General features: G+C 44.3%; 1 protein-coding gene across 2 annotated transcripts in view; it reads right to left on the reverse strand.

Annotated features, from left to right (window-relative positions):
- Positions 1-18,397, reverse strand: part of OSBPL1A (oxysterol binding protein like 1A) — a 133,000-nt gene that overhangs the window by 99,102 nt on the left and 15,501 nt on the right. For both annotated transcript variants that reach the window (XM_050941941.1, XM_050941940.1), the window contains exons 3-6: positions 17,888-17,973; positions 10,522-10,596; positions 4,712-4,823; positions 1,390-1,475 (exon numbers count right to left, since the gene is read on the reverse strand). In XM_050941941.1, the coding sequence (XP_050797898.1) occupies positions 1,390-1,475; positions 4,712-4,823; positions 10,522-10,596; positions 17,888-17,973 (359 nt within the window). The remainder of the gene's footprint in view (positions 1-1,389; positions 1,476-4,711; positions 4,824-10,521; positions 10,597-17,887; positions 17,974-18,397) is intronic.

The raw sequence follows: 18,397 nt of genomic DNA on the forward strand, positions 1-18,397 counted from the left end.
ACCGATCAGCTCAAACATCCTGTATATACACAGGCCATAGAAGTCCATCAAGACTAAGGACAGGAATATTCTAAGTAATTAGCAACCCCAGATAGAGCTGGAAGGGAACTGATTTATAACTGGACTGAGAAGGGTACATGGTCAAGAAAAAATACAAGTGGTAGAACCATTTCCTCATTCAGGTAGTGGTTGGAAAGCTGCTGGAGAAGCTTTAACGCATGCAGTCAGTTTATCTTTAATACAATTCTGTTGGTAACCTTATTGGTAGAGGTCACACCTCCATAGATTGTAAATTTATTGCAACACATTTGATGGGGTTTCTGGATTTCAGATGTCATGAAATGTGACTAGTTCAAAGCTTTAAAACAAGATGGACTTGCAACTTTCCCAGAAAGATACCATTTGAACAAAGTTTCGTGTTTGATATTACATTTGGAGAGTTGTTTTAGAAAAACTCATTCTCCCAACCATTTCAGAAAACGGTGAAAAATTCATTTCCTAGCCACACATTTAAGACATTTCGATTTACTCAGTCTGCAAACTTTCTATATGTAGTGGATGAGTAACAAGTTTCACATCACATGTAGTGATGGAAGTTTTTGTTTTGTAATCAATTTTTGTTTCCTATCTCATCCAAGGGCAAGTACCTCCAGCAGTAAAGTGGCTGTTAACCCTAGGGGCATTGGTTCAGTATAGACGTTAAGTCCACTAGAACTAGTGTTCCTTGGAGATCACAGACAAGTAGCATGGCCAGATCAGTTTCTCTTGGAGACACAGAATCAGTATTGTTGTTGGCTGCAAGTACAGCAGACCCTCACTAGAACGTGTACTTTATAGCACAAATTCAGTTATAGCCCGGGACTGCGCATGGATCCCAAATTTAATTACCTTCATTGGAATCCATGGTAACGCAGTCCCCGCTATAATGTGGTCCCTGAGTTAATGCAGGTCTGTGCATGGATCCAAAATCCTGCGTCCTAGCGTGGGTCCGCTGTATTGCAATATACACAAGGAGCTGAATTTCTTTTGTGGCTGAAGATATACACAATGAATCTAATGTGTTTTTGAAGTCTCATACTTAGTGTTGTATTCATGCATTTTGCACTCACTAATGTTTGTCACGTACTATACTAATTTCAGCTGCAGCAGATATTTCTCATGGTAAGCCCTATGACTGAGGTACTGTAGAAATTTAACAAGCAGCATTTCACAGTAACCTTTAGCTAACTCAGGAAGGATATTAGAAAACACTTGAAAATATTGCGTGGTAATCTGCTGTAATAAAAGGAGAGTTCCAACAGTAAGGAAGCACTCTAGTTTGGACTGTTGCCTGCAATAGGGGTGCTGGGTGCGAAGGTAACAAATGTAGCGAACATCTCAAATTCTTACCAGTGCTGAGAGTTTTGCAGTCTCCCCTTCTCTTGCTGCTCCTAAAAGCAGCTCTTCCAGTTTCCTTTCTTGTGTCCTTTCCACTGCTGTTTTCAAAGTGAAAATAGCTTTAGCAACCACAGTAATATTCTCTGAGGAACACATGTAACATCAGCAAAGTAATATTTGTCTATGACGAATGTTCAAGCACTGTATACAGGGCCTACAGTTTCCCCAACACTTGTTAACTTGAGAGCTACGCCTACCAGACAGGGTGAAACACACTTAAGAGCCATGCTCTTCAGTCAATTAAATACAGTGCACAAGTCTAAAAGGTGTGACAAATCACTGCAGAAAAATTCTGATGTTACTCAAGTTTCACAGTGGTAGCTGTGTTAGTCTGTATCAGCAAAAACAATGAGGAGTCCTTGTGGCACCTTAGAGACTAACAAATTTATTTGGGCATAAGCTTTCTTGGGCTAAAACCCACTTCATCAGATGCATAGAGTGGAAAATACAGAGGCAGGTATAAATACACAGCACATGAAAACATGGGAGTTGCCTTACCAAGTGGGGGGTAAGTGCTAACGAGTCAATTCAATTAAGGTGGAAGTGGGCTATTCTCAACAGTTGAGAAGGGAGGAAAAATTACTTTTGTAGTGCTAATGAGGCCAACGTAATCAAGGAGGCCCATTTCAAACAAACAGTTGACAAGAAGGTGTGAGTATTAGCAGGGGGAAATTAGTTTTTGTAGTGACTCATCCACTTGTTTTCCTTCTGCTGGTGCTTGTCAATGCTACAAGCACCAGCACTGGAACTGACTTCAGACTTGAGACCACGGCACAGCATTGGTTTATACTAGTCACATTTGGAAAATTCTCTTCCCAACCATGAGGGCTAGGATTTTTCAAGCCCTGGTGGGTTAGTGTCTAATAAGAGCCAAAGCAAGATTTTTTGCATAAAGCACAATCCATGCTACACAGAGTTCTCCTCTGCACTGAAATATTCAAGCTTTGCACACAGATTTATTTATTTTTAAGGCATGCTCTGAGAAGAATGGTTTCCTTATAAGGAGCAGTGAAAAGAGCGCTAGGTATTACTATTAAGGTGATTTATATGCATATGAAGTCAAAAGACATGTGACTGGCAATCATTTGACAAATTAAGATGCTGTTGTTTCAACTTCCTGTTATTCATAGATACCAAAACTGATTTATCTGTATAACAGAAGGAGGTAGATGAGTTTGTGCTATAGAGGACAAAGCTCAGGAATTCCTCAGTTTACATATCGATATGTACTCCAGGGATTCCAAGTTATGCAGCCAGAGATTTAGGCACATTTGTACGATTTGGACCTTTTTCCAGAAATGCTGAGCAACTCATTGACTTCAGTTGGAGATGGGGTGCTTTGATCATCTCAAAAAAAATTCTAGGCCCTTAGTGCAAACATATGTAAGTGTTTCTACACTATCTCTGTATACAATGGACGTTTCTGCCATTACATAGATGTATCTTGTTTCCCTAATAAATGTGTCACAGTAAATTCCACTGGTAAATTTGTTTTCATTTACTAACAGAATTGGATCAATGTTTTAAGAAGTTTAACCTGCAAGGGGGGAGGATTTACTTTTTCCCTTAAATCAGGTTAATCAGACTTTTAGGAAGTCTTGATTTTCAGACAGCTGCAGTCAGATTGCAACCATAGCAATAACTGTGAAACTGACATTGTTAGCCAGATTAATAAGCACTTTAATAAATGCTTCACCCCGAGGAGAATTAACAAGTGCACTCATTAAGAATTTATCTTTAGTGCATCTGTTTATGATAATTGCCTGTAACTTCATATACAATGAAGGAATAGCATGTTTTCTGGAAAAGTACTGCTTGTAATGATTTCATTTGGAAATGTTTAGTTTTCCAGTCTTTACTTCTGAATGTAAGAGCCACATGTACCATCTGTTCAGACTAAAGAATTACATTTGAATTAAGATTGATTATTCATAAAGTCTATTCAGGGTTATGTTGTCAAGAACCCCCATCTATAAAAGTAGCCCCAGTATTGTCACCAGGAATAAGTGAAAGTTACTTTTACCCTTTGTTTGCAAATAGCATAAGTAGTGAATCGATACATAAAACATACTTGCTTTTTGAAAGTGGTGTTGGTCAAGACTTTAAAAAGTAAATCAATTTTGGGTATTCAGCTTTGGACACCTTTAAGAAGGTCCAACTTTTCTGAAAATCGGATGCACCTATTCTATGGAAGTCACACCTTTTCTTCATCTCAGGCTGGAGACAGGGGCAGCTCCAGGCCCCAGCATGCCAAGCACATGCTTGGGGCGGCATGCTACGGGGGACGCTCTGCCGGTTGGGTGGCAGACAGGGCTCCGGTGGACCTCCCGCAGGCGTGCCTGCGGAGGGTCCATTGGTCCCGCAGCTTCGGTGGAGCCGCGGGACCAGCGGACCCTCCACAGGCACACCTGCGAGAGGTCCACCGGAGCTGTGGGACCAGCGACCAGCAGAGTGCCCCCCATGGCATGCCGCCGTGCTTGGGGCGGTGAAATGTCTAGAGCTGCCCCTGGCTGGAGACCCAAAATCACTTAGACAGGGTCTTCATTTTCAGAGCTTAAACAGTCTGGAGCAAGACCTGGTACATCTGTGAAAGATTCAGCGAGTCTTCTCCCATTGACTATTTTGTACTCAAAAGTTACATTGGGCAGATTTCCCTTTTCTATTCTCCTGCAAAGATGTCCAACCTACTTGGCCTCTGTGTATGTTAGAATTTTAGAGCAGAGAGATTATTATTCTCTAAGCATTATCTAGTGGCTAGAGAAGGGGAGTTGCAGGAAAGATCTTCAGCTCTGTTTCCAGTTCCTGTGACACCTAGTACAGTCACTGATGTCTGAGCAAGTTTGCCCACCATTTCTGCAAAATGCTAGAAATTACAGTTTGCATCCAAGTGAAGTGGTTTATGTCCCAGCTTGTTACACACAAAGCAGCTCTTGTTATCAGCATGTGCTTGGATTACTTCCCCTATGCAGCAAACTAGGGCTTTGAGTGCTACACAGAGTCCACATCATTAAAGGTCTCAGAGAAAAAAACCTGTGTTGCCTTTAAGGCCCTAACTTCGATCAGAAACAGCATTTACAAATAGGTTAAGGCTTCTTTCAAAGGCACTAACAAACAGCCCTGTTGTACTGACTGGTCAGTGTTCTTTTACACTAGAAGTGACTGAACACTAGTTTTTAGCCAGAAGCTATTTTGAAATCAAGTGAATTTGTAGGTGAAGCAGCTCTCTTCAGAGATACAAATGCTTATGAAAGGAAGTGAAGACACAGGAAGTTACCTTCCAACATATTTTTGATCTCTTTATCTTGTGTAACGTCTCTTGCCGTCTGTCCACCCCCATTAACAATAGAAGTATCAGCATCATACCGTAAGAGCAGCATCACCACCTCCTGGAAGACAAGTTCAAAAAATTATGTTTTATCACAATGGCACTTTGCTAGAATTGGGTTGGTCCACTGTTTTGTAACCCTCCCTTTCGAGCCTAGCAGCATGTAATGGTTCACTGCCACAATGAGTTTGTAAAACATGGCAAGGGAAGAGATAGTCCGAATAATACAACAGAACTCTGACTAAGGGGACTACAGATACTGGACTAGACTTGGAAGATACACAGCAGTAAAGTCAGGCATAAAGACATCTTCCTAAAGAGTGTGACAACAAACAAACACTTAATAAGGAATCTTGTACTGGAGAACTTTAAGTATCACTTAAATCTGAGCAGAGAACACTTTCTGCAGTGTAACCATATGGTCATATGAGAATCAGTTCTGTGAGAGGCAAATGGCATCTGTTTGAAAGAACAAGTTGTTCACATTAATTAGCTATTGACTCAACTCATCTTAATTTTAGTATTCTATGTAGTAAGTGGATAGGAGACCAGTATTTACAATACTGTTTCTATGCTTATTGGATGTAGCGCTTCATATGAACGAGCACTTAACAAGTGATTTCAGTCCCCTTTAGCTATGCATAAGTGTCCAACTAATCCAGACAAGTCAGCCTTAAAGTCTATAATTAGGCAAGCCAAAAAAAGAATTAAGACACAAACAGCAAAAAATGTTTATGTACATCAGAAGTAGGAAGCCAGCTAAACAATCAGTGGGGCCACTGGATGATCAAGGTGCTAAAGCAGCACTCAAGGAAAACATGACCATTGCAGAAAAGCTAAATTAATTCTTTCATGAGCACCAGGTGAAACCCTGCTTTGGAGAGGCTAGCCCACTGGCCCTGGCCCTTTTGCCCCAGCCCCCTCCCCGCCCCCTCTCCCTGGAACAGAAGCCCTGAGAGGCCTCCCCTGACCAGAGGAGCCCCAGCCTCCACACACACACCCCCCAGCTAGAGCCTCCTCACTCCCTCACCCACCGCTGGCTCTGTGTCACTCCTCAACTACCCTGACCTCCCCGAGGAAACATGGCAGCAGCAGGCGGTGGGGGCCTCAGGGAAGGGGCAAGGCCACCACAGCCCAGGTGTCTGGCAGTGGGTCAGCAGCAGCATAAGAGACAGCCAAGCCTTCCCTGGGCTATTATACCCACCATCCATGAATTCTTTGCATGGGTCTTCATTGCAGAGGAGATTGCAGAGAGATTCCCACACCAGAGCCTCTTTTTAAAAGTGACTTTTCTGAGAAATTATCCCAGATTGAGGCCTCAGGGGAAACTTGGAACAGACTGACAAGTTAAACAGTAATAGGTAATGCCCTACCAAATTCAGAGCCATGAAAAAAAAAATGTCACGAAGCATGAAATCTGATCTCCCACTGTGAAATCTGGTCTTTTGCGTGCTTCCCCCCCATACTATAAAGATTTTACTGGGGGGGGAGAACACCACCAGGATTTCTCAAAATGGGGGTCCGGACCCAAAAGGAAGTTGCAGCAGGGTCAAAAGGTTATATTAGAGTGGTCACAGTACTGACACCCTTACATCTGCGCTGCCTTCTGAGCTGGGCGGACAGAGAGGTGGCTGCGTACTGAGGGCCCAGCCCTGCAGGCACCAGTGCAGAAGCAAGGGTGGCAACACCATTCCATGCCATCTTACCTCTGTGCTGCTGCTGGTGGCCACTCTGCCTTCAGAGCTTGGCTCCCGGCCAGCAGCTGCTGCTCTCCAGCTGCCCAGCTCTAAAGACAGTGCTGCAAAAGTAAGGGTAGCAGTACCAAAACACCCCCTGCAATAACCTTGTGAGACACACCCCAACTCCTTTTTGGGTCAGGACCCCTACAATTGCACCACCATAAAATTTCAGATTTAAATAGCTGAAATCAAGAAACTTGGGATTTTTAAATTCCTATGACCATGAAATGGACCGTGAATTTGGTAGGGCCCTAGTAACAGGTCACTAAGAGCAGATGGTATTCACCCAAGAGTTCTGAAGGAACTCACATATGAAGTTGCAGAACTACCAACTGTGAACCTATCACTTAAATCAGCCTCTGTACCACATGACTGTAGGATAGTTAACACCACCAATTTTTTAAAAAAAGGCTCCAGAAGCAATCCTGGCAAATATAGGCTGGAAAGCCTAACTTCAGTATCCAGCAAATTTGCTGAAGCTACAATTTAGAACACAATTATCAGACATATGGATGAACACGAAGTTGGGGAAGAGTCACAGCTTTTGTAAAGGGAAATCATGCCTCAATCTATTAGAATTCTTTGAGGGCATCAACATACATGTGGACAAGGGTGATCCAGTTGACAGTGTACTGGAACTTTCCGAAAGTCTTTGACTAGGCTCCTAAGCAAAGTAGCAATCATGGGATTAGAGAAGGTACTCATGGATCAGTAACTGGTTAAGAGACAGGAAACAATGGTCAATTTTCACAACAAAGTGAAATAAATAGCAGGGTCCCCCAGGGATCTGTACTGTTCAGTGCTGTTCAACACATTCATCAATGATCTGAAAAAAGGGGTAAACAGTAAGGTGACAAAATCTGCAGATGATACAAAAAGTTACTCAAGACAGGCAAGTCCAAAACCAGTTGCAAAGAGTTACAAAGGAACCTCACAGAACTGGGTGACTGGGCAACAAGACGGCAGATGAAAACCAAGTTCGATATGTGCAGAGTAATGCACATTAGAAAAAATAACCCTGACTATACATACAAGATGGGGTCTAAATTAGCTGTTACCACTCTAGAAAGATCTTGAGTCATAAATAATTCTCTGAAAATATCTGCTCAATGTGTTAGCTTTTTGGACTGCCACTACAATGTTAGGAACCATTAGAAAGGGATAGGTAAGATAGAAAATATAATGCCACTACATAAATGCATAGTACACCCACATCTTGAATACTGCATGCAGTTCTGGTCATGCCATCTCAAAGAAGATACATTAGAATGGGAAAAGGTACAGAGAAAGGCAACGAAAGTCATTAAGGGTATGGAACAACTTTTATACAAGGAGAGATTAAAAGACTAGGACTGTTCAGTTTAGAAAAGAGACTATTATGGGGGGATATGATAGAGGTTTGTACTATTATGAATGGTGTGGAGAAAGCGAAGGGGGAAATATTTATTATTCACATAACACAAGAACCCAATGAAGTCAGAAGGCCACAGGTTTAAAACAAAAAAGACAACCTCCCCCGCCAACCTTCCCCCAGAAAGGAAGTACTTCACACAGTGCACAATCAACCTGTGGAACTTGTTGCCTGGGGATATTGAGAAGGTTAAAAGTATAACTGGGTTCAAAAAAAGAATTAGATAAGTTCTAGGGGACAGGTCCATCGGTGGCTATTAGCCAAGATGGTCAGGACACAATCCTGTGCTCTGGGTGTCCTTAAACGTCTGACTGCCAGATGCTGAACTAGATGACAGGAGAGGGATCACTCTATAACTGACCTGTTCTGTTCACTCTCTCTGAAGCATCTGGACTGGCCACTATTGGAGACGGGATTCAGGGTTAGATGGACAAGTGGTTTGACTCAGTATGGCCATTCTTATCTTAAGTCTAATTATTCTTATGCCAATGATACTCAGACCAAGGGTCTCGAGCTGCTAGGGGCTCTTTAATGAATCTCCAGAGGTTCTTTGCAGCACATATTAAAATACTGATTTAATGATTAACCATTCAGGATGCTTTTACTAGGTTATTAACCAGTTGCAGTTGAGAAAATACTTAGTTATTTTGCTGTGAGAATATATATTCTAGTCTATTTGACCAGTATGATGGGAAAGTATGTGGGGTGGAGAGGGATAACTCAGTGGTTTGAGCATTGGCCTGCTAAACCCAGGGTTGCGAATTCAATCCCTGAGGTGGCCATTTAGGGATCCGGGGCAAAAATCTGTCAGGGACAGTACTTGGTCCTGCTGCGAAGGCAGGGGGACTGGACTCAATGACCCTTCAAGATCCCTTCCAGTTCTATGAGATAAGTAAATATATACACAAGTAAAAACTAAATATTTTCCATCATACTGCTTAAATAGGAATGTATAGTATGATATACAGAGAAACAATTCACACTACTGTGACTCATTTGGGTAATGATCACTAATTTGGCTTCTGAACCACTGAGGTCTGAGCATCACTGCTTTCTGATATGGTTTGTGAGGGATTACTAAGTGGTCTGTCCGGTTGTATGCAGAAACACCTACTTTTCCCATCCCTCCAAACTGGCTTCCATCTGACAACCAGCATTTACAGCTGAGAGGCTGATAAGTGCCATGCTCCCACACTAAGGCACTTTACCCCAGGCACATAGCAGGAGTGACGTAGGAAGTAACTGCATGGAGAGGCGTGCAGGTAAAGTGCTTCAACAGAGGAAAGTGACTATGTTCACCCTTTCTAGCTGCCAGCCACATCCTGGAGAACAAAAAAGGAAAGAGCAGCTATAGAGAAGGAAGACTGATATTTCCCCTACCCTCCCAGGTGGAAAACACAGTTCTCTGCCAAAAAAGCCAAAACCAAATAAGAGGATTAGACAGTCTGGATTTTAGGCACATTAAAATTTGCTCTTCGGTAGCTTTCTGGAATGCACTGCTACAAGGATTTTTCCTACCTCAAGTGCTTTGGCTTCAATGTGTTACTATTTTAAACCACTTAACTGTTTTAGACGCTATTATCATAACCTAGTCCCAGATTTGGACCTTAGCGTCCAAAATATGGGGGTTAGCATGAAAACCTCCAAGCTTAGTTACCAGCTTGGACCTGGTAAAGCTGCCACCACCCAAAAAATTAGAGTGTTTTGGGGCACTCTCGTCCCCCCAAACCTTCCCTGGGGACCCCAAGACCCAAATCCCTTGAGTCTCACAACAAAGGGAAATAAACCTTTTCCCTTCCCCCCTCCAGGTGTTCCTGGAGAGAGACACAGAAGCAAGCTCCGTGAATCTAAACAGAGGGATTCCACCCTCCCCGTTTCCAGCCTTGGAAAACAGAAGTACCGAGAGCTAATCTCTCTTTCCCCCTCACCCAGAGGGAATGCAGAGTCAGGCTAGTAAATCTAACACACACAGATTTCCCCCTGACTTCTTCCTCCCACCAATTCCCTGGTGAGCACAGACTCAATTCCCTGGAGTTCCCCACTAAAGAAAAACTCCAACAGCTCTTAAAAAGAAAGCTTTATATAAAAAGAAAGAAAAATACATAAAAATGGTCTCTCTGTATCAAGGTGACAAATACAGGGTCAATTGCTTAAAAGAATATTGAATAAACAGCCTTATTCAAAAAGAATACAATTCAAAGCACTCCAGCAACTATAGACATGTAAATACAAAAAACACATATAAATCACTATCTGATCTTTTGTACTTACAACTGGGAAACAGAAGATTAGAAAGGCAGGAGACAGAAAAAATTACTTCTCATAGCTGAGAGAGTACAGGCAGAAGACCCAAAGAACAAAAAGACTCACACAAACTTCCCTCCACCCAGATCTGAAAAAAGTCTGGTTTCCTGATTGGTCCTCTGGTCAGGTGTTTCAGGTACTTCTTTCCAGGTGTAAGAGACATTAACCCTTAGCTATCTGTTTATGACAGCCATTGACACATTATAGCACCTTTAAGGGGACACAATCTTATGCTGGGTTGCCTTATGCATCCTGTGAACCACACAGGGTGAAATACAAGTAGTTAGAAAATAGTGTATTTTTACCTTGCGTCCAGTGAAGGCTGCACGATGCAGTGGAGTGTCCCCCATATCGTTTAACACGTTCACTTCTGCACCAGCCTGCCAAGACAGACAGTTAAGTAACGCTGGAAACACAGGCAGGTCAAAAGGTTACCTCTACAAAAATATTCCTTCCAGAAAGAAGTCAGTGTTACTGACACCTCTTTGTTTATAATCTATTTGTCAAGAATGAATTACATGAATTAGGAGGCTCTCCGTGTGTCCCAGTATAGTTGTAAAGCCTAACCAGTGATAAAGTGGGAAGATTTAGAGTGGAGGAAATCTACAACAAGGAGCCCTTGTGAAAAGGATCAAGTTCAGACTGGGGCTATGTCTACACTTAAACAGCTACAGCAGCGCTGTTCTACCACTTCAGCATAGACACTCACTACAGTAGCAGGAGGGGTTCTCCCATCTCTGTAGTTAAGCTACTTCCCTGAGAGGGAGTAGTTAGGTCAACAGAAGACTTTCAGTCAACCTAGGCTATGGCTACACTACAGAGTTTACGGTGACACCACTATCAGTGCAGCTGCACTGCTATAAGACCTCTAGTGTAGTCACTATGGGAGAGAGCTCTCCCATCGACATAATTAAACCACTGCCAATGAGCAGCAGTAGCTATGGTGGCAGGAGAGCGTCTCCTGCCAACATAGCACTGTCCACAATGGAGCTTATACTGGTGTAACTTATGTCACTGGGGGCGGTATTATTCACCCCCCGAGCAATATAAGTTATGACATAAGTGGCAGTGTAGACACAGCCTGTCAAACGGATAGGAGTTAATAGAACAGAAATACTTCATATCTCTTTTGCCTGTAAAAGGTTAAGAAGTCCAGTGAGCCTGGCTGTCACCTGACCAGAGGACCAATCAGGGGACAGGATACTTTCAAATCTTGAGGGAGGGAAGTTTGTGTGTGTGCGCTGTTAGTTTTTGGTTGTTGTTCACTCTGGGGGCTCATAGGGACCAGACGTGCAACCAGGTTTCTCTCCAATCTCTCCGATACAGGCTCTTATAAGTTCAGAATAGTGAGTACTAGGTAGATAAAGTGAGTTAGGCTTATGTTTGTTTTCTTTATTTGCAAATGTGTATTTGGCTGGAAAGAGTTCAAATTTGTATTTTGCTAAAAGGATTTTAATTTGTACTTGTATACTTAGGCTGGGAGAGTATTCCCAGTGTCTATAGCTGAAAGACCCTGTAACATATTCCATCTTAAATTTACAAAAATATTTTTTACTGTTTTTCCCTCTTTAATTAAAAGCTTTTCTTGTTTAAGAACCTGATTGTTTTTTTATTCTGGTGAGACCCCAGGGAACTGGGTCTGGATCCACCAGAGAATTGGTGGGGAGAAAGGAGGGAAGGGGGAGAGAAAGGTTAATTTCTCTCTGTTAGGATTACTTTCTCTCTCAGGGAGAGTCTGGCAGGGGGAGAGAGAAGGAGGGGGGAAGGTGAATTTTCCTCTCTGTTTTAAGATTCAAGGAGTTTGAATCACAGTGATCTTCCAGGGTAACCCAGGGAGGGGAAACTTGTGTTAAGATCCAGAGGGTCTGGATCTTGGGGGTCCCCAGGCAAGGTTTTTGGGGGGATCAGAGTGTACCAGGCACTGGAATTCCTGGTTGGTGGCAGCACTACAAGTACTAAGCTGGTAATTGAGCTTAGAGGAATTCATGCTGGTACCCCATCTTTTGGATGCTAAGGTTCAGAGTAGGGGTTTATACCATGACACAGCCCTAGAGCTGTCTATGCCAGCAGTTTGGCTGGCTTAACCACTTTGCTCAGGGGTGTGGATTTTTCACACTCCGGAGTGACATAGCTGGGTCGAGCTAACTGTTTTGCTGTCACTCATCTCCATACAAAAATTGCATACACCAGCCATTAAAGCTTGTCTTTCAACTAGAGTGAAAGTAATCACGCAGTAGTACTATATATACACTGTAGTGCAGTCTCCTCCTCAAGAGATGAAATCTGCTAGTCGTGGCCCGTTTAGTCATCTCATCACAGGCTTCACGCCCCTTTCCACATCAAGTGGAAACTCCTCTATACACCATAAAGGCAATGTACCACTGTATTCCTGTCTGAATTTCAGCTCCATTTCCCCTCCTCCCCATTCCTTTCCTGCCCCTGAGATCCCTGCTCTCAGTCTTCTTTCAAATCCCACTTCAAACACTGCTCCTGCTGAACCCTACTCTTAAAATGGTCAGAAAGATCAGGACAAGCTGCATATGCAACAAAATTAATGGGAGTATGTGGTTTCACTATAGCTGGGAAACTGATCTAGTGATTGAGCTCATGAGGACTAGAGTCAGGAGATGAGCTCTATTCTGACTGCCACAGACAGAGTACCCTAGGCCAGGGGACCTCTGCCTTTTCTTTGAGGCCCCTCCAACATACTATTAAAAACTGGTTTTCCGTGTATAAAAGCCAGAGCCAGCATTAAGGGGCAGCAAGCAGGGCAATTGCCTGGGGCCCCATGCCACAGGGGCCCCCACAAAGCTAAGTTTAGCTTTAGCCTCAGGTGGCAGGGATCAGGGCCCTGGACGTCAGCCCCATGTGGTGGGGCTTCATCTTTCTGCCCTGGGCCCCAGTGAGTCTAACACTGATCCTGCTTGGCAGCCCCCCTTCGATCCTGCTTGTGGGCCCTCTGCAGGGGGCTCAGACCCCTGGTTGAGAACCACTTGTCCTAGGACAAGTCACACTCTATTTAACCCGCCATTCATCACTCCATCTGTAAGAAGGGCACTAGCACTCACCCACTTCCGTAAAACACTGATCCGTGGATGAAGAACATTTGATAATAAAAACACAGACTTTTGCTATCTCCCCCCTTCCCACCTTGAAGGCTTGCCATTTGTGCACTCTATGTTGTAAGCAAAGTCTTTGGGTCAGGGACCGTATCATTTGTTGATACCAGCTTTGTTTGATGGAATCCTTGTAGAAAAATCTCAGCCTGTTTTCCAAACCAGAATCTCCTGATTATTAGTTTTTCCATGTAGAACCAGGTCCAAGTTTACCTGGATTTACTCTTTATTTTCAATCAGTTTAAAAGAAGTCACTCCTCCCATTCACTGTGGCTTTCAGGAAAAAAGCAAAAAAAAGCCACATTTATTTTTGGTGCATGTATCTGAATGCTGCAATTAGCTGCACTTTGCAGATAGCTGGTTAGCTTCTGTGGAGCTCAATCGTCAACAGTGCTTATGCCTAAGGTTGAGAGTCTGTCACAGAGGTCACAGGGCCAGCAGCAGCAGATTGGGTGTGTGAGAGGGCTAGGGGCAAAGGGTTGGGGAATGTGGGGGGGGGCACTGACCTCAGGCTCCCACTAGCATGCCCCCCTGCAGCTCCTAGGTGGGCAGGGCCAGCTCTAGGCAGCCCCAAGCACATGCCCCCCTGCAGCTCCTAGGTGGGCAGGGCCAGCTCTAGGCAGCCCCAAGCACAGCAGAATACGGCAGGAGGCACTCTGCTGCTCGCCGGTCCCGCAGCTCCGGTGGATCTCCCGCAGACGTGGCTGCGGAGGGTCCGCTGGTCCCGCGGCTCCGGTGGGCCTCCCACAGGCGTGCCTGTGGATGCTCCACCGGAGCCGCGGGACCAGCGGACCCTCCACAGGCACACCTGCGGGAGGTCCACCGGAGCCGCCTGCCGTTCTCCCGGCAACCGGCAGAGCGCCCCCAGCGGCATGCCACCCCAAGCACGCGCTTGACATGCTGGGGCCTAGAGCCGGCCCTTTAGGTGGGTCTCCATACAGCCCACTGCCTGCCCCCACAGCTGCCACTGACTGTGGTTCCTGGCCAATGGGAGTTGTGGCAGTCAGCGCTTGTGGTTGGAGCAATGGAGCCCCCACCCCGGCCCCTGCCGCCTAGGAGCTGCTTGGACAGAGTCGGGTAGGAAGCCCCTGCCAGCCCTAACCCCAATCCCATCCCTAGTATCAGCAGGGGTCCCGGACCATGCACCATGGCTTGGTCCTCCCCCTTCCATAGTACTGGGGGGTCCCACCCTGCTCCCCCAAGCACCCACAGCCCCCTGCCCAAGTTTTAGTCAGGGTGGGTATTTTTAGTAAAATTCATGGACAGGTCACGGGCCCATGACTTACTAAAAATTTCATGACTAAAACGTAGCCTGTGTTATGCCAGAAGCAGCCAAGTTAGCTTTAGGCTTTGTCCACACTGTGCCATTGAGAGCTCTCCCGCCGACAAAATTTCCACCCACAACAAGCGGTGGTAGCTCTCTCAGCAGGGGAGCGCTCCTTCCAATAAAGCACTGTTCACATGTGCGCTTTTCCTTGACAAAGTGTGTCTTTCAAGGTGTTTTTTTTCCTTTTAACCCTTCTGAACAACAAAAGTTGTTGTTCACTTGCCAGCACAGACAAAGCTTTATTTTATGTTAGCATTAATAGATTAAAGAAAAAAAGAGGGTCTCCTCCACTAACCTGATGTTTCTAAGAAGTTTGAGCAAAGACTCGTTTAAGCCTTATTACTTGTGCCTGAAGTAAAACATTCACTGATCCTTCTTTGAAAATTTATACACATGCGTATGTGCTTCCTCTGCTGACATAGTAGTATCACTGACGTTTATTTTATTAATGGCTCACGCCAGTCTCGACTATTTGGAATTTAAAATTAAGTGTTAAGGTAGCTCAGACTTTTGCATCCCATAGGTCTGAAATACTAGTCATGACAAATACTGCAGGTACTAAGTTTCTTGAAAAGACTCAAGGCCTAACTCACTGTATTACCTGAGTTTTATGTGATGTAACTGAATTCAACAAGTTGGTGAACATAAAACTCCAGTTACTATACTTGATCAGAGCATCAGTGTTTTATTCAGTCTACCTGAAGGCATATTTTGTTTCCTAATGCTTGAATTTAAAGTTACATTACTCTAGCCAACATTTTAAAAGTGGTTTAGTATAAACAAATACATTATCCTAGGCTTTAGCTGAACCAGCTTGTTTACATTAGACTTCAGAATATCAACACACACCTGCCAATACCACCCTTCAACTACTTCAAGGTTTTGTCTAACCTAGACTTTAGATTTCTTGTGCCAAATTTTCAAGATTAGGTGTGTGCAACCATCTGATGTGCATGAACAAGCCACACATTCAGAAGTATGTAGTTAGCTGCCTTCAAGTGCAATAGTACACAAGCACATAGAACCATAGAAAAGTAGGACTGGAATGGACCTTGACAGGTCATCTAGTCCAGTCCCCTGCACTGAGGCAGGACTAAGTATAATCCAGACCAGTGGTTCTCAAGCTTATTTGACCAGGTACCTCTTCTTTGTGTCTACAGTAGTTTATGGCCCTCTCCCTCCACATACATGCTGCCACCCGGCTCTGAAGGCACAGTGGAGAGCAGTGGCTGCTGGCTGGGCACCCAGCTCTGAAGGCAGAGTCACAGCAGCAACAGTGCAGAAGCAAGGGAGGCAATGTGAAAAGTGATACTGATGAATAGTAGAAGTAAGGGTTGCAAGGGGCACTAAGTCTGCTGTGAAAAGTGATATTCAGTGAGGGATTGAAGGAGGGGTGGCAAGGAGAGTCTGAGCCACCTCCCAGGGGGCAGGGATGGAGACTCAAGCCCAGGTTGCACCTGGGGCTGAGAGCCAGAGCTCTTAAAAATAAGAGCGCACATCTCACACCTCCCAACACATTCCAGCGTCTCCCTTGGGAGGCCTACCCCAGTTTGAGAACAGAGGTCATGGATTCCGTGACTTTCCATGACTGGGACTTCTGCAGCAGCCAGTGCAGCTCCTCAGATGCTCCTGGGCCAGCTGCACCAGCTGCTGCTGGGGCAGTCTTGGGCTACTGTGCCCTTTCCCCCCAGCAGCAGCAGCTTGGGGAAGGGACTCAGGGCTGGGGTGTGAGGCAGTGCTTACCTTGGGGGGGGGGCCTCCCCGGAAGCAGCCGGCATGTCCCTGAAGCTCTTAGGCAGAGGGGCCAAGGGTCTTTGTGTGCTGCTACTGGCTCCAGGCACCGCCCCTGCAGCTCCCATTGGCTGCAGTTCCTGGCCAATGGGAGCTGGAGAGACAGCACTCGTGGCAGGGGCAGCACTCCCTCCCTCCCTCCCCACAGGGCCATTCCCCTGCCCCAGCACCCCCGGAGCCCCAGCCCAAGTTTTAGTTAACGGTATATAGCACAAGTCATGAACAGGTCATGGGCCATGACTTTTACTAAAAGTACCCATGACTAAAATGTAGTCTTAATTGCTAATGGATCAGAGATCTCTTCAGCTAGTTCTTTAGATATTCTAGGAAGTATTTCATGCACCCATCCAGACTTGAAGACACAACTTGTCTAAGTAATTCTTAACTTGTTCTTTTCCTATTTGAGCCTCAGATCCTACCCTGTTTACAGTGATGTTCCTTATGTTAGTTACCGAATCACAGCTAACTTTTTCAGTGAAAAACGCCATTTAACACTGCAGGAATTACTGCATTTTCTATTATGGTCTTTCCCTCCACACTGAGTAATGTGCCTACCTGGTCTTGGTATTCCCCTTGCTTCTCATAGATTTGTAAAATGTTTGTTATCCTTTATGTCCCTAGCTAGTTTAATCTTGTTTTGTGCAGTTGTCTTTCCAATTTTGCCCCTATATGCTTGTGGGTTTTTGTTTTTTTAAAATATTTGTCCTTTGTAATTTGATGTAGTTTCCACTTTTTGTATGACACTTTGAGTTTCAGGTCATTAAAGATGTCTTTTGTACTTCCTAACTTTCCTACCACATTGGGATCTTTTGCTCTTGTGCCTTTAATAATATTTCTTTAAAAAACTGCCAACTCTCTTGAATCTTTTTCCTTCTTAGACTTGCTTCCTACAGGATCTTTCCTATCAATTCTTTGAGTTTGCTAAAGTCTGCCTTCTTAAAGCCCATCATCTTTATTCTGCTGTTTTCCCTTCCACCATTCATTAGACTCAAACTTGACTGCACTTCATGATCACTTTCACCCACTCCAAATTCTCAACTAGTTCCTCCATTTGTCAGTATCAAAACCAGAATAGCCCTCTTCTCCTAGCTGATTTCCGTATCCTCTGTAATAAAGGGTTTTCACCCATGCATTAGAAGAATGTTGGATAATCTGTACCCTGCTATTTTCCCATGCAAATATGTACATGTGCAAGCATGTAATTAAATACAAGCATGCACACGACTAGTGGGAAGGATAGTTCATTGCCTTCACTTAGAATTCAATTGCTTCTCTTCAAGCAAACTTAGTAGAAAAACCACTTTTCCTGTTTATTTTGAGGTTTCAGAAGTAGACAACTAGCTATTGGTCACCTGAACAACTTGTATCATAAAAAAAGTATTAAAATAAGGTAGGATCTTCAGAGTCATTTAGAAATACAGAGAGCATTAAGTATACCTTCAGCAAATCCTTGACCACATTGCCATGTCCAAAATAGCATGCAAGGTGAAGAGGAGTCCAACCCAAATTAGATTTACTTCTGCCTAAAAATATGAAACAGAACATCAGGTAAACGAATGCTTTTGTAATAAAAGACACTAGGAACAGTTCAGTGTAAACTGTAACATCTTGCCAACTCTCACATAGATTACAGGTGTACTTAGTTTCTACAGCGAGAGCAGCCATTTAATAGATTTCAGGCCAAAAAGGACTATAAATATCTAGTCAGACCTCCTGCAGAATAATAAAATAAAAATTTCCACACACTTATTACTGCACCAAGCTCATAGCTTGTGGTTGAACCAGAGCAGCATTTCCCAAATGCAGCCACTGTGGCTGCATGTGGCCACCTGAGGTTCTTCCTGCGGCCACAACAGCCTCTTGTGCGGAGATGGCTGAGGGAGCAAAGCAGTGGCCTCTCCCTGCAGCGCTCAGGGGCAGGCTTCAGCCTCCCTCCACCCCGGGTTC

The sequence above is a fragment of the Gopherus flavomarginatus genome, chromosome 2 (assembly GCF_025201925.1).
Source record: "Gopherus flavomarginatus isolate rGopFla2 chromosome 2, rGopFla2.mat.asm, whole genome shotgun sequence".
NCBI classification, from domain to species: domain Eukaryota; kingdom Metazoa; phylum Chordata; order Testudines; family Testudinidae; genus Gopherus; species Gopherus flavomarginatus.